Raw genomic sequence first — 14558 nt, 5'->3', positions numbered from 1 at the left:
ATGATACTAACAAACACCTCCTCTCAGACCAATACAGAAAGGTAATATTCAAATACATTTCCATTCTGAGTGAAATATTCCCCAATTTACAGTTATTGTTGTTGTTTTCTTAATTTTATTTTAAACCATTGACTTCCTGCTGACATTTAGGAGACACTCCTATTTTTATCAGCAAGCAATGCCTGAATCACAATTAAAATGAATTCTTTCCAGAAGGTAGGAAGGAAGGAAGCTCATGTTCATTGGTTTCCAGGACATGCTAGGCACTTTTTTTTTAAGTTCTTTTAACACTTTCTTCCCTTTTGTATAGATAGGGAATTAAGACTTAGGAACCACGCAGCCATAGGAGCCTGAGTTAGCATCTGAACAGCATCTGAACTGAGTTTCTCTAACATCAAGTCCAAGACACAGCATGCCAGGGAGGCAGTGCAGAGATAGGGGCTGGCTGCTTCAGAATCACTTAAGAAGCATGGTGGATACTGAAATTTGCAAGCCTCAGCCAAGCTTTCCCAAATCAGTCTCTGAACAAAAGAAATTCATACTTTCATTGCATTGCAGCCCTGATGCAAAGCCAGCAACAATACCTATGGTTCTAGTAATCAGTCCCACCCCTGGGAAGGAGTCTCTCCAAGTTTTAAGCCACTGACCTTCAACTCCAGCCAGTACATTCAACTCCGTTTTTCTCAATTCATCTTTTTCACAGAGACTGAATAAAAAGTGAGAGAAAAGTTGCCTTATTTGAGAAACAGAGACAGTAACCATGCACTCACAAGACTGTTGTAAAGAGTAAATGAGAACATGAATTCAAATGTGTTTTTGAATGGCATAAAGTACCATATAATAATACATTATTAATTCACCCAGAGGTGAATTAATAGGGATGACATTTCCACACGAGGAGGAGTATAACCTCCTCAATTTAAGTGGAGAAAAAAAAGTTAGACCACCTGTTTTGATCAATGAAGTTTTACTGGAACACAGCTAATCTCATTCTTTATCTGCTGCTTATGGTTGCTTTCTAGGTACAATGGCAGAGTTGCCTATATGTGACAAAGAGCAGACGGCCCAAAAAGACTAAAATATTCACTATGTGGTTCTTTAAGAAAAAGTTTGCCACCCACTGAACCACGTGGTCAGATTCTTCTTAAGCAAACATGAAAAAACAGTCTTCAGCTGAACCCGTGACATTTTAAGCCCTAAAAATGGAATCTGCATGGTTGGATGGACATGGGGGTGAGGAAGGAAACAGTCTTAGATTCTGAATTGTGAATTGGGTGATGCTTCTTTTGCCAATTTTAGATCATTATCTTATGAGTCCCTGAGACTCATAGGTGCATGCCTTATCCTTCAGGTACGTTTAGTACATAAATGGTTACAAAGTGCCCTTTCAAACCCAACCCTTAATCACTTCAAGAATGAAAGCTTACTGTACTAGAGAGTAAAATATGTGGCTCATAGACTACACATATGTGTGTATGTATATGTATTGGTTTTGTTTGTTTGTTTGTTTGTTTTAAGCTAAGGATGACCTTAGGCTAGGCTTAATCTCTGGAGTCTTTTCTACAGAGTGGACTCCCACTTCAGCAGCTTCTTCAAATCAAAGTGGAACCCAGGGTGGGGATGAACAGGCAGCCACACGGCTGGCTGGCTGGCTGGCTGCCTAAAAGTCCCCCGACCTGCTGGCTTTGCTCTCCTGCCATGCACTGGGCTCGGTGCGCAAAGGCGGCGATGGCCCTGGCCCAGTTGGCTCACACACTCAATCTGCCCCCAGAGAACTATGCAATCAGGAAGTTGGCAGTCAGCACCCGTGCCTCACCAGGCTCTCCAAGCAAATGGCATGTTTCCCTCCCCTGGTAAAAATCTGCAGAAGGCAAAAGTCAATCATCTACACTAGTCGGCGAGAAAGATTAAAATTAAGCCTTTGAGTGCAATTCTTTATACTCTTGTCAAGACATAGATTACTGAGAACAAGCAATATTACGGTTTCCTTCAAAATGTTCCCCAAAGTGATAGTCAAGATTCTAGATGATAAAGAGTTGCCCAATGATTTCCCAATTTTGATTTCTACAAATTGCCTCAGGTATATCTGGATAATAATTCCATAGCACAACAAACATTCCCAACCCTTCAGCTTTGGTTTCATTTAAGCAATTCAATAATAAGGCATGTAATATTCTTCCCAATCATAAAGAGAGCTCAAAATTCCCAAAGCTCCTAATTAAAGCCTAGGTTTGGAAATATGGCCTAATGAATCTACAGACTCAATACTGTCTGTCCTAATTTCTATGTGTTGACATGGGCTTGATAACAGAAACTATACCTATAAACACACGAGGTTGGACAATTAAGTTTGTGAACTCATCCTAGAAAGAGTGATATTCATTGCTGAATATCACTACAGTCTCCTTCGAAGTACTCCCCTTGGGAAGCTATGCACCCATGCCAACACCTAGTCCACACTTCAAAGCAGTTTTGGAACTCTTTTTCTGGAATGGCCATCAGAGCTGCTGTCGTATTACCCTTGATGCCCTGAATGTCATCAAAATGTCTTCCTTTCAATATTTCCTTTATCTTCGGATAAAGAAAGAAGTCACTGCGGGCCAGATCAGGTGAGTAGGGAGGGTGTTCCAATACAGTCATTTGCTTACTGGCTAAAAACTCCCTCACAGACAGTGCCGTGTGAGCTGGTGCATTGTCCTGATGCAAGAGCCAAGAATTGTTGGCGAAAAGTTAAGGTCATCTAAGTTTTTCACGCAGCCTTTTCAGCACTTCCAAATAGTAAACTTGGTTAACTGTTTGTCCAATTGGTACAAATTCATAATAAATAATCCCTCTGATCTCAAAAAGGGTTAGCAACATCATTGCAAGAAGTTCACAAACTTAATTGTCAGACCATGTATATAGATATTTATCACAATTTTACTATTATGCAATGTTTTTTTAACAAAGTTCAACTCACTTCCCTAACCAAGTAAAAAGAGCTCACAATGTAGGTAAACTGTAGTTTAACTTTGGTACATTTACAAAAAATTAAAGCCTTCATGACACCTAAAATTACTACAATGAGAAAAATAATCATTTTATATCCTGTGCTAAGGGCTGATTCATATCAAAATTCATACTGAAATCTAACCCCCATTACCTCAAAATGTATTTAGAAGTAGAGCCTTCAAAGAGCTAATTAAATGAGGTCACTAGGGTGGGCCCTAATCTAATATGACTGGTATTCTTAGAAGACGAAATTAGGATACAGACATGCATGAGGAAAGATCTTGTGAAGACACAGGAAAAAGACAACCCTCTACAAGCCAAGGAGAGAAGCTCTCAGAAAAACTAACACTGCCAATACCTCACAGTCTTGGACTTCCAGCTTCCAGAACTGTAAGGAAATAAATTTCTGTTGTTTAAGATACCCAGTCTACGGCACATTATTACGGCAGCCCTAGTAACTAATACATCCCCCTTTTCAAATACTCCTTTGTTGTTGAAGTCTATAGTATCTAATGCCAGTTTCAGTTTTATGGGAAATTGCCTGAAGGACTTTGGCAAAGCTTCTTTCCAAACAGATTACACAAATAAGGTGCCCATTTATGAATTGTGGAATATTTGTGAAACATTAGAAATTATCATATACTCACTTCTTAAAGACTTACTTAAACATTAACTACAGCATTGATTTTTCTTTGGAAATTTTCTATTTTCTTTCCATATGTACAAAATAAATGTTGAAAATTTAACACAGCTACTTGTATTTAAAAAAAAAAAAATCATTGCCAAGAGGAAATATTCTGAATACAATGTTTTGAATTTTGAAAATATTTTGATGGGCACCAAGTTCTAATATGTAGTAAAGGGAAACAGTCTTTTGGAATTCAGACACAATAAAGTTATTATCTTTCCCCAATATCTACATGACTAAGTCATAAGATTTGGCTCTTGATTTAAGTTTTAGCATATGCATGGCAAAACCATTACGTTTTAGCTACATTAAAGAGAAACTTTTTAAGTAACCTGCAAATATTGACATACAGATAAAAATATAACTGAAAAAGGAGACTAAGATTTCAGATTAATTTTCATACCATAAAGCGTTTTCTCTGTTGATTAATGAAGAAAGCAAATATTATAAACTAATAGATGCTTTGAATAAATAGTTCCAGAATTCTAAAGCTAGGAGAAAAAAGAAGTCACAGGAATCAAGTGTTTTTTGCCTTTAAGAAGAGTAATGCAGTTGAGCATTTCATGGAGCCAATTACATAGCAATTGTCCTACAGGGACTATATTGTTTAAAGAAATTCAAATTTTCTGTACTCTTGGCTAGTGTCCCTCAGAGGAGTGCAGATTAAGTTCTTAAAACAACCAACCCTTCCACTATAAATAAAATCAAATACCAATTTGGATTTAATGTTCAACCATCCAAGAATTCTGTTCATGAAACAGCTTCTAAAACTGGAGAGTAAAGTTCTTTAAAGTGCTACCTTAAAAAATATTTACAAAGAACATGGGGCTACCATTAGGCAACATTAGAGAAACAAACTATTCTTAAGAAAAAGGATCTTCTGGGAAAAAAAGTGAAGCTAAAGGGTATTTATGATAATCTGACGATGCCCAGACCCATGTAAGCATTGCCTACCTCAATCCAAAAGATTTAGAAATATTTTCCAAATGATAATATTAAAGGGAGGGAGGAGAAGAAAACAACAACCCTGGCTCTTAATCGTGAACATCCTGCTAGGCATTTCAACAAGATTTATTCTATTTTTACTCTAACTTCTTTAAAAAATGTAATTCAAAACAGCTTTCTAGAAATAAACAATTTATAGTGTAATGAGTAAGAGCATGGGCTCCAGAGCCAGTCTTCCCCAGTTCCATCTCTGGCTCTGCTATTTACTAGCTCTGTGACCTTGGACAAGTCACTGAACCTCTCTGTACCTCAGTTTCCCATCTCAAATGGAGATAATAACAGAACCATCTCACTAGTTTGTTGTATTAAGTTAGTCTCTCCATGTAAAGCCTTAGTACAGTGCTTGAAATTTGTAAGTGTCATATAATTATTAGTGGCGTTGGTGGTGATAGAGCAATTCAAAAACCAATTACAACCAGAGCATGAAGAGCACAATGAAATGCCCGGTGAGGTTTGGTTGAACAAACCAATGAAAATTCTAATCTAGGTGACAGCTAAACACATTTGGAAATTTTATTTACATACAATTTTTTCCATCAGGCTTACTGTTCCAGAAATTCACATTTCCACTGATCTGAGTCGGTCCTATGCACCCAGTACTGGATCAGACAAAAGGGCAAATCAATCTTTAAAGAGTGGCCTGAAAAGAGCTAACCGTAGGGCCTATCAATAAACTCTTCAGCATAGAATTAATCAAATTATGGTTAAATGCACATTTAACCATTTGGGATAACCATCACCCCAAAATTCAGCAGCAAAGTGTGAAAGCAGGGAAGGATGGCACTGCGCTGTTCTTAATTCCAGCACACGGACTGTCATCCTCGCCACCAATGTACCCTGGGCCTGCTTCTCCCAGCCCAGCACCCACTGTCCAGACCATGCAGGGAAAGCACAAGCAGGGTCTAGCGAAGACCTACATCAGGGGCTTATTTTGTACTACTTTCAATTACATGAGCCATCAAGGCTCTGGAGTGGTTCAAACAATTTTATCTGGCCCTGACAACCCTCTTAGGGACAGATATCCAATTTTCATTCCACTTCCCTATCACCTCCAAATCTCTGTCTTTCTTTTTTCTTCTCTAGGAACTGCTTGTCATGCTCAAGTAAACAAACATAAATAGCATTTTTTGACTAGTTGCAAAACTCTAGTGCTTACCAGCACACACTGCATTTCTGATCTAATCCCTACTTACGTACACCAGGATGTTACTGGGAGATTTAGGACAAAGTTGATTTTCCTCTCTTCTGTCAATGCCCTGAGTGTCCTTGGCCTACACTGGACACACAATATCGGAAGCATAAGTACTTTTTCTCAGCATTTCCCTTGGCTATATCTAATTCCTTACATGTGGAAAGACTAGTTTTGTATATAATCACTGTTTATTTCCTTAGTACATTTTCTATCTCCTGCAAGTGTGCTGCCAAATGTTTAAAAGCTTTCTACTTTGAAGCAGAAGGCAATAGAAAAAGATGGGAGATATACAAAAAGTAAGAGAGAAATACTTCTTTTAAACAAAAGCTGAATGTGTTTTAACTCAAACTGAGTTTTTGAATTATACCAAAGTCAGTATGCAAAACCACACTGACAAAAACATTTAAAGCACTGGAAATATCAAGTTAATGAATCAAAACAGCAGAGCAAAATGTACCTAGAAAAAGCATTCTGCAATGTGGTCTCCATCATACTAAAGTTGCAAAATAATATATTAAAGCACTTACATTTTATAAATTCTTCCTGACCCTTTACTTTACTTAATCCTAATGAACGATTCCATTGTATCTTTTGTATTTAAAGAAAGTTTGAGGGGAAAAAAGGTAGATAAACATTGTGCTCACCTCCCCCCTCTATGACATCAAAACTGAACTACAGAACAACCATCAGTGAGAATCACCTGAAGTCTAGCTGAACAGAAGTCCTATAACTAAGAATATACAGAAGAAGCCATGTCAAGTCTAGTAAGAGGGGCACAGATGTAGAACAGGAAGGATATATTGGTTGTGGAGATCCCCCCTGAGGAGTGAAGGGTCCCAGCCCCAAACAGGCTCCCCAGCCCATGGTTCCAGTGTGGGGAAAAGAAGTCTCCAAAACTTCTCACTGTGAAAACCAGTGGAAATTGTGGCTGAGTGAGACACAGGGTGGCTGGAGTCCCAGGCATTCCTCTTAAAGGGCCTGAGCTCCAGCTCTGGGGCAACAGCTCGAAAGGTTCCAAGGATATACAGGAAGAACTGAATTTGTCTGGCTTCAGAGTGAGAGCTGGAGGGGCAGCTTCCTCTCAGACAGAAGTACTGGCAGAAACCATTGTTCCTTTGTTGAGCCCTCTCTCTACTAAGCCTGCACCCAAAGGAGGGTACCATATCTGAGTCTCCATCAATGTGGCTAATACCGTTAGGCCCACCCTGCTGACTCCCTGAGACCCTGCCCCTCTCAATTTGTGGGCCCACCCTAGCCACTTCCAGTGGCTTTTCCATACAAATGACCTGTCTTGGCTCATGCTGCAGACTTTTATAAAATCTCTCAGAGGCTCACAAACCGCAAACAAGCAGCACTGGCCTCAGCAAGCCCATACCTCTTGTTAAGCTGCCCCAGACCCAGCACTAGAAGTATCTGGCCTCAGTTCCCAACTTAGCCTCTCCCAAACACCTCCAAGCCCAGTGCAATTGGCAACCATATGCAGATCACTTTGTAGGTCACACTAAGTGGCACTGGTCAGGGCACAGGCAGTGACTGACCTTAGTCTGCACCAGAGCCCCTTCCAAGAGGCCCCAGAACCAAAACACCCAGTAGCCAGCTTCAGACCACACCAGAGCACCACCCAACCACCTCTACAAATGACACACCCAAAGGGAAGACTTGGAAGGCACTAGTATCCTATTAAAGTGAACCCTGCTCTGTAGGGTCAGCCCCTGCACCGCAGCTCCTCCACTGTAGTCACGGCCAGTCCTCACAGTCAATCAGCCTGAGGGTCAATCCTTCCCACTGATGTGCCAACAGCAATTAAAGCTCAACTATAAAAGGAGGGCACACACAACCAATACAAGGGACACACCTGGAGCACCCAGTTTGGGCGACTGGGCAGATAGCACCACTGGGCTCCAGGAAACCTACTACATAAGGCCACTCTACCAAGGCCAGGAAACATAGTAGCTCTACTTAATACATAGAAACAAACACAGGGAGGCAGCGAAAATGAGGAGATAAGAAACATGTCCCAAATGAAAGAACAGAACAAACCTCCAGGAAAAGGAATAAACAAAATGGAGAAAAGCAAGCTACCAGACACAGAGTTCAAAACACTGGTTATAAGGATGCTCAACAATCTCAGTGAGAACTTCAACAGAGAGATAGGAAACATAAAAATGGAGATAGAAAACATTTTTAAAAAGTCAAAAATGAAGAATATAATAACTGAAGTGAAGAATACATTGGAGGAAATCAACAGTAGATAAGATGAATCAGAGGATTGAATCAGCCATTTGGAAGATAAGGTAGTAGAAAACACCCAATCAGAACAGTAAAAAGAATCCAAAAAAATGAGAACAGTTTAAGGAGCCTCTGGGACAACATCAAGCATACCAACATTCATATCATAGGGGTACCAGAAGGAGAAGACGGAGAAGAATTGAAAACCTATTTGAAGAAATAATAATGGAAAACTCCCCTAACTTGGAGAAGGAAATAGACGTACAAGCTCAGGAAGTGCAGAGAGTCCCACGTCAAACAAGATGAACCCAAAGGGGTCCACACCAAGACACATCACAGTTAAAATGCCAAAGTTTAAAGACAAAGAGAGAAACTTAAAAGCAGCAAGAGAAAAGCAGTGTGTTACCTACAAGGGAGCTCTCACAAGACTGTCAACATGAAAAAGCAAGAATCTACAACCAAGATTACTCTACCCAGCAAAGCCATCATTTAGAATCAAAGGACAGATAAAAAACTTCCCAGACAAAAAAAAGCTAAAGGAGTTCAAACCAGTATTACAAGATATATTAAAAGGACTTCTAGAAGAAGGAGAAAGAGAAAGAAGAAGAGGAAGAGGAGGAGGAGGAGGAGGAGGAGGAGGAGGAGGAGGAGGAGGAGGAGGAGGAGAACAAGAACAAGGAGAAGAAGAAGAAAGAGAAGAACAAGGAGAAGAACAAGAATAGTAGTAGTAGTAAGAGGAGGAGACAAAAAGAGATAAAAAAATATGAGTAAAAATATGGCAGCAACTACATATCTACCAACAATTACTTTAAATGTAAATGGATTAAATGCTCCAATTGAAAGACAAAGCGTGGCTGAATGGATAAGAAAACAAGGTTCCGACATATGCTGCCTAGAAAAGACTCACTTCAGATCAAAAGACAGAGTCTGAAAGTAAAGGGATGAAAAAAGATATTTCATGAAAATGGAAATGAAAAAAAAAAAAATAGCAATACTTATACCAAACAAAATAGACTTTAAAACAAAGGCTATAACAAGAAACAAAGAAGGATCCAGCAATCATACTTCTGGGTATTTATCCAAAGAAACCCAAAACACTAATTTGAAAAGACATGTGCATCCATATGTTCATTGCAGCATTATTTACAATAGCCAAGATTTGGAAGCAACCTAAGTGTCCATCAATACATGTATGGATAAAGAAGTGATACATATATACAGTGGAATATTACTCAGCCATAAGAAGAATGCAATCTTGCCATCTACAGCAACATGGATGGACCTAGAGAGTCTTTTGCTAAGTAAAATAAGTCAAGACAGAAAAAGATAAATGCCATATGATTTCACTTATATGTGGAATCTAGAAAACAAAATAAACTAACAAACAAACCAGGAACAGACTCATAGATACAGAGAACATTTTGATAGTTGTCAGATGGGAGGGGTGTAGAGGTGGGTGAAAAAGGGGAAGGGATTAATAAGTACATGTTGGTAGTTACAAAACAGTCATGGGGATGTAAAGCATAGCATAGGGAATATAGTCAATAATACTGTATAACTATGCTTGGTGTCAGGTGGGTGGTAGATTTATCGGGATGATCACTTCATAAGTTATATAAGTGTCTAATCATGTTGATACCTGAAACTAATATTGTATGTGAACTGTAATTGAAAAATAAAACATAATTTAAAAATATTTGAAATGATACTATAAATAATTATTGCATTCTCTCATGTATGCTAAGAAAAATAAGGATATTATAGCAGTGACTATAAAGAATTATCCACTACTAAGAATCAACATCTTTTAGATTAGTAATAAATCAACTTTCAGGCAGTATCAGAATTATTACTTTCTGATTCAGAGAAGCTGGAATACCTTCAAAACTTTCCGTTGCTGAAAAATTATCCTACTGACAAACTAAGAATATATATCAACCATGGAAATAAATCTGTGCTCAGTTCTGAAGATCTCTATACTGCTGCTTGTTTTACGTTTCTGAAACATTTTGCTGTCGGTGATTTATTTCACATCCATGTGGCCAGCCATTTGTTTATTCTATTGCATGCCATCTGTTTTTGGTAGAGAGGTTTCAAGTTCTTCTCATTCCCTACCTCATAACCCACAGAAAACAATTTATAATAGACATAGATTTAAATCATTGGATTCATGTGGAGTTGGTAACTTGAGCTGCCTTTCATTTATATTTGGCAAATGCTTTAATGGGATTAGCAAATTGTGTTATTATGAGGTACTTATGGAGACACAACACCTTTTTTCACAATGACAAATGATGTTAACAGTTTCATTTTGGGTGTTTAATAGAGGTACAGGTTTCACTAATGTTAAAAGAAATTGCGCTAATAGACAATAAAGCTCTACCACAAACCCTGTCCATATCTTTTATTTTCGAGAGTCAACAAATATGTGTATGTAGATGTGGTAGGGTCTACAGTGAGTAATAAATATCAAGCTGCTTCACTTTTAAGGGAAAGTTATCATTTAACCCACAAACCTGAAAACCCTGTCTGGTTCTAACATCTTGCCGGCATCTTGTAAGCCCTCCAGGCATGGTCTAGCTGGTCTAGCTTTTCACAAGTGATAGTAGTCCCCAGACTTCCCCCAAAGAAAAGTTTATGCCACAAACTTCAGCTCATCAGCACCAATTTATTCCCATTCTAGGGCCCACTTTGATTCGCTCTATAGAAGAGCCAAGCATTCAGAGACACAGCTTCTTGTTGAAACTATACAGATGATGCTTAAAGTGTTACTTACCATTTTTACAAGAATCCTCGCTGCTTTGGTGGAGAGGGGGTGTCTGATGACAGGACTCAGCGGCTGTCCACAGTTCATGGTTGACTCCCACTGGCTGAGAAACATCCGTCTGGAGGTCTACTTGATTTTCACTAGTCCTTACCAAATCAGAATTAGATATATTGAGGGGGTAAGTGGCATCCTGATGGATAACTGATGGAGTCGGTTTGTTGCACGTGTTAAATGACATTTGTACTAAAGCTTCATTGATGAAGAATGAATTGTCATAACATAAACTCTCAGATCGATTAAGTTCCATCACCTGTGTAAGGGAAAAAAAATACAATAATTTCTCCAGCCATATGCACAAGTTTCATAAAGCATTTATTCCTAATAGAATCTGGCTATCAAGATTTTAATAAGAGTGAGGTCAAGAAGACTGTTACCCTTGACTCCGTCGTCTCATCCCCTTTTAATGAGCTAGTACCAAAAACTTCAATTGCTATGCATAGCATATCTTAAAAAAAGGCAAAAACAAAATAAACAAGCAGTAGTGCTGGCTGCCATTAAAGTGTTTCCACTTTAAGAGACAGCAGCATTTTATTTAGCTTTGGCTAAATAAAAGAGTTTTGAAAACATATTCGTGTATTTGCAATAGATGTGATTTAGTCAACTTGAAAGACAGGTCAACATAGATCTTTCTTATAAGCTTATCAATTTTTACAACTTCATGCACTATCAATAAAAACCAGATACGTGTACAGAAAAGTAAACTCCTGGGACAAATAGAATTGTCAAGCACGGTTAGAGAGGGTGCAGATGGAACACAGAATCTTCTGAAAGGTTTCATTCTGCCCAGTCATTTATTAGTATACTCATGTTAACTATTAGTGAAAGGGATTTTGAATTTACTCTGTCAAATTTACAAAAAGAGACTAAGCTTAGAATAACAGAATAATATTATACTTGCTAAATTCAGTACCTATAATACACATTAATAGATCACTGATCTACTAAAAGGAACACCTATACAGAACTCTGAAGACTAGACTCCATAAAGAAGGTACTCCAACTACAGGGAAGACAGCACGCGCATGGTGAGTGCTCCTCCAGGACAAACCCCATCTTACTGGGTCAAATCAATTCTGTGTTCTTTCCCTTGGCTCAGGACGGCTCAGACTACAATGAGCCCATGAACCAGTAGGTCCTAAGCCTTTCAAATTTCCATAGTTCAAATCAAGATGCATATGCATTGTCTCTGAAAGTTCCCAGCTTCTGCTATCTACATTTTGAGTAACTCCTGTGAGCTCTTACACAAGAAGCAACAGGGAGACCATGACTAAACCTGTCTTCGAGAAGCTGGCTGCCTTACACACTGCTTTGGCAAGCACAGAAGATCCGTACCTCTGTGCTTTCTGGAGAGAACGCTGCGGGAAGGCTACTCTGCCGGCTGTGTTTCCAGCGGCACAGCAGGCTCTGCTGGGCCCGCATCCTCTCCCTCTCCCTCTCCACCAGGCGCTGGCCCTCCCTCAGCCGCTCCAGGTTCTGCTGGTACTCCTGGAGCTGCTGGTCCAGCTCCCCACGGGTCCGGAGCAGCAGCTCCTCCTGCGACTGGCACTCCCGCTCCCGCTCCTGCAGCCAGCTCTCCTTGGCCACCTGGTCCTTCAGCTGCTGGTCACACCTGCGGTGCCAGCGCCGCTGGTCCTGCTGGAACTGGTGTTGGAGCTTGTGGATATTGACCAGCTCTTCATGCCGCTTCTCCAGGTGGCGGTACTTCTCCTGGTCCTGAAATGGGCAGCCGCGGAAAGAGGCGCCAGGGGACAGGCTCTCCTGCTGCTGGAGAACCAGCTTGTGGATCTCAATGTGGCTATCCTGAATGGTCAAGGCGGCCTGTCGGAGCAGAGAGGGAAGAAGTAAAGGCTTCCATATTGTTTGCACTTTGGGTTACAACTACCTCTCAATACAAAAAGCATGACCGAATTGGTCTCTCTTAATATTGTCTTTTTTCTAAGTTACCTCCAAAGACTGAACTTGGCACTTCAAATAGGCTTGTCTACATTTCCTAGTGGTACGGCCTGGGAATTTATATTCTAAAGAAATAAAGCAGAAAAGCAATACTCATCCTCCTCTTTTCGTAATGGGGTTTGTTGCTGGGTTTTGGATAATATTTAAGCAAATCTTCTGATAAGAATTCAGCATACAAATTCACAAGACTCTGCATTCCTGTTCTATGTCTCACTCTCTTTCAGAATTTACAAGAATTTAAGAATCTATCTAAACCTGATAGTCCGCTTTGAGTCTCAAACCAGAAATTACTTAAGCTACATTATATATATGAAGACATAAAAAGAAAAAGTCAACCACTTGCAGACTTTCAGCAAGTAATCTTTTTATAGTATAATTGCCCAAGAATAGCAGTTAATATCACATTTAGGATATATAAGTGGTAAAGCTAGTCTCATTACTGTTATTTCTTTGTATTATAGCAGGAAGGTCATGCATAAAACACTAAGCTGAAATTCATTGTTTAATAGATTGCTAACAGGAGGGTGGAATGACTAAGGAAACATAGATATTCTAAAGCCCAGAGGACATTACCAACCAGATTAAAAAAACATTTAGGGTTACAGTATCTGCCTATGAAAAGTTTGGCAGCATCACAGGAAATAATTGCCAAGATTTGGAAGGATTCCACAAAACAAAAAATAATCTCTGTGAATGCCCTTGGAAGCTTTTAATTTTAAAAGTTCCCATTTAAAGCGCAAAGAAGCACAGAAGGGACAAATTGAAAATGGCCACATACTGGGTATGTGTGTGTGTGTTGACTCATTATGAGAAATTATTACTCTCCCAGGGATAAATTCACATTTTTCTTTCCTAAGAATTTTTAAAACTGTCGGTATAACACATGCTGGGAAGATGGGGATTTGACCATTAGTTCTTTGTTAGATGAGCAGTTTCCTATACTTTTGAAGGTTAAAGAACTAAGATGTATTTTAAATTGATACTTGTCTTGGAATAAGACTCAAAAATGTATTCACTGGGGCCATTTTAGATAAAATTCATGTTTTTAAAAATGAAAAAAATTTTAATTTCAAATTAATATAAATATTTGATTAATGTCTTAGATATTATTATAAAGAGAACAATGATCACTGAGAATAGTACTAATTACTTTGATCTTTAACTATGAAATAATAAGACATTCAGGACTCAGGACCTGGCTAGAGCAAATTGCCAATCATACCTCACTTAATTCTAACAAATCTTAAGGGCATCAATATAGTAAGACAAACAAAAATCCAATATTTTATGTCAGAACTCCCATAGACAATGATCCCTCTCATGTAAGGGTTACAATTAGACTAAACGCTACCACGAAGTATTCTTGATCTACTTGACATTTGGGATGAGACCATTCTCTTCTGTAGCACAGAGGTAGAATTCAAAAATTGGATAGTATTCATTTTCACACTTAAAGTTTGATATTTAGGACAGAGAACAGCACTTACTTTTGAAGTTTAGTGAAATTCCCAGTTCACTCTCTCTTAACTTTTCTTTGCTGGACTAACTCTGTGTCCTTTCCTTTCTGCCTTGCCTATACCTCATCTCTAATTCTGTTCTCCTAAATAGGGATCAAATTTCATTTTCATCTGATTCAAAAAATGCTTATGTAAAAACTTCAATCATGCATACGA

General features: G+C 39.0%; 1 protein-coding gene across 5 annotated transcripts in view; it reads right to left on the bottom strand.

The window, feature by feature from the left end:
• ARHGEF28 (Rho guanine nucleotide exchange factor 28) overlaps positions 1-14558 on the bottom strand; it is a 289722-nt gene that overhangs the window by 21532 nt on the left and 253632 nt on the right. For all 5 annotated transcript variants that reach the window (XM_088796567.1, XM_088796568.1, XM_088796569.1 and 2 more), the window contains 2 exons: positions 12265-12750; positions 10882-11182 (listed from right to left, as the gene is read on the bottom strand). In XM_088796567.1, coding sequence (XP_088652693.1) covers positions 10882-11182; positions 12265-12750 — 787 coding nt within the window. The remainder of the gene's footprint in view (positions 1-10881; positions 11183-12264; positions 12751-14558) is intronic.

The sequence above is a fragment of the Rhinolophus sinicus genome, chromosome 3 (genome assembly GCF_057876585.1).
Source record: "Rhinolophus sinicus isolate RSI-liver-muscle chromosome 3, RSI-T2T, whole genome shotgun sequence".
NCBI lineage: Eukaryota > Metazoa > Chordata > Mammalia > Chiroptera > Rhinolophidae > Rhinolophus > Rhinolophus sinicus.
Note: the sequence above shows the minus strand (reverse complement) of the source record. Positions and strands in the feature narration are given on the sequence as shown.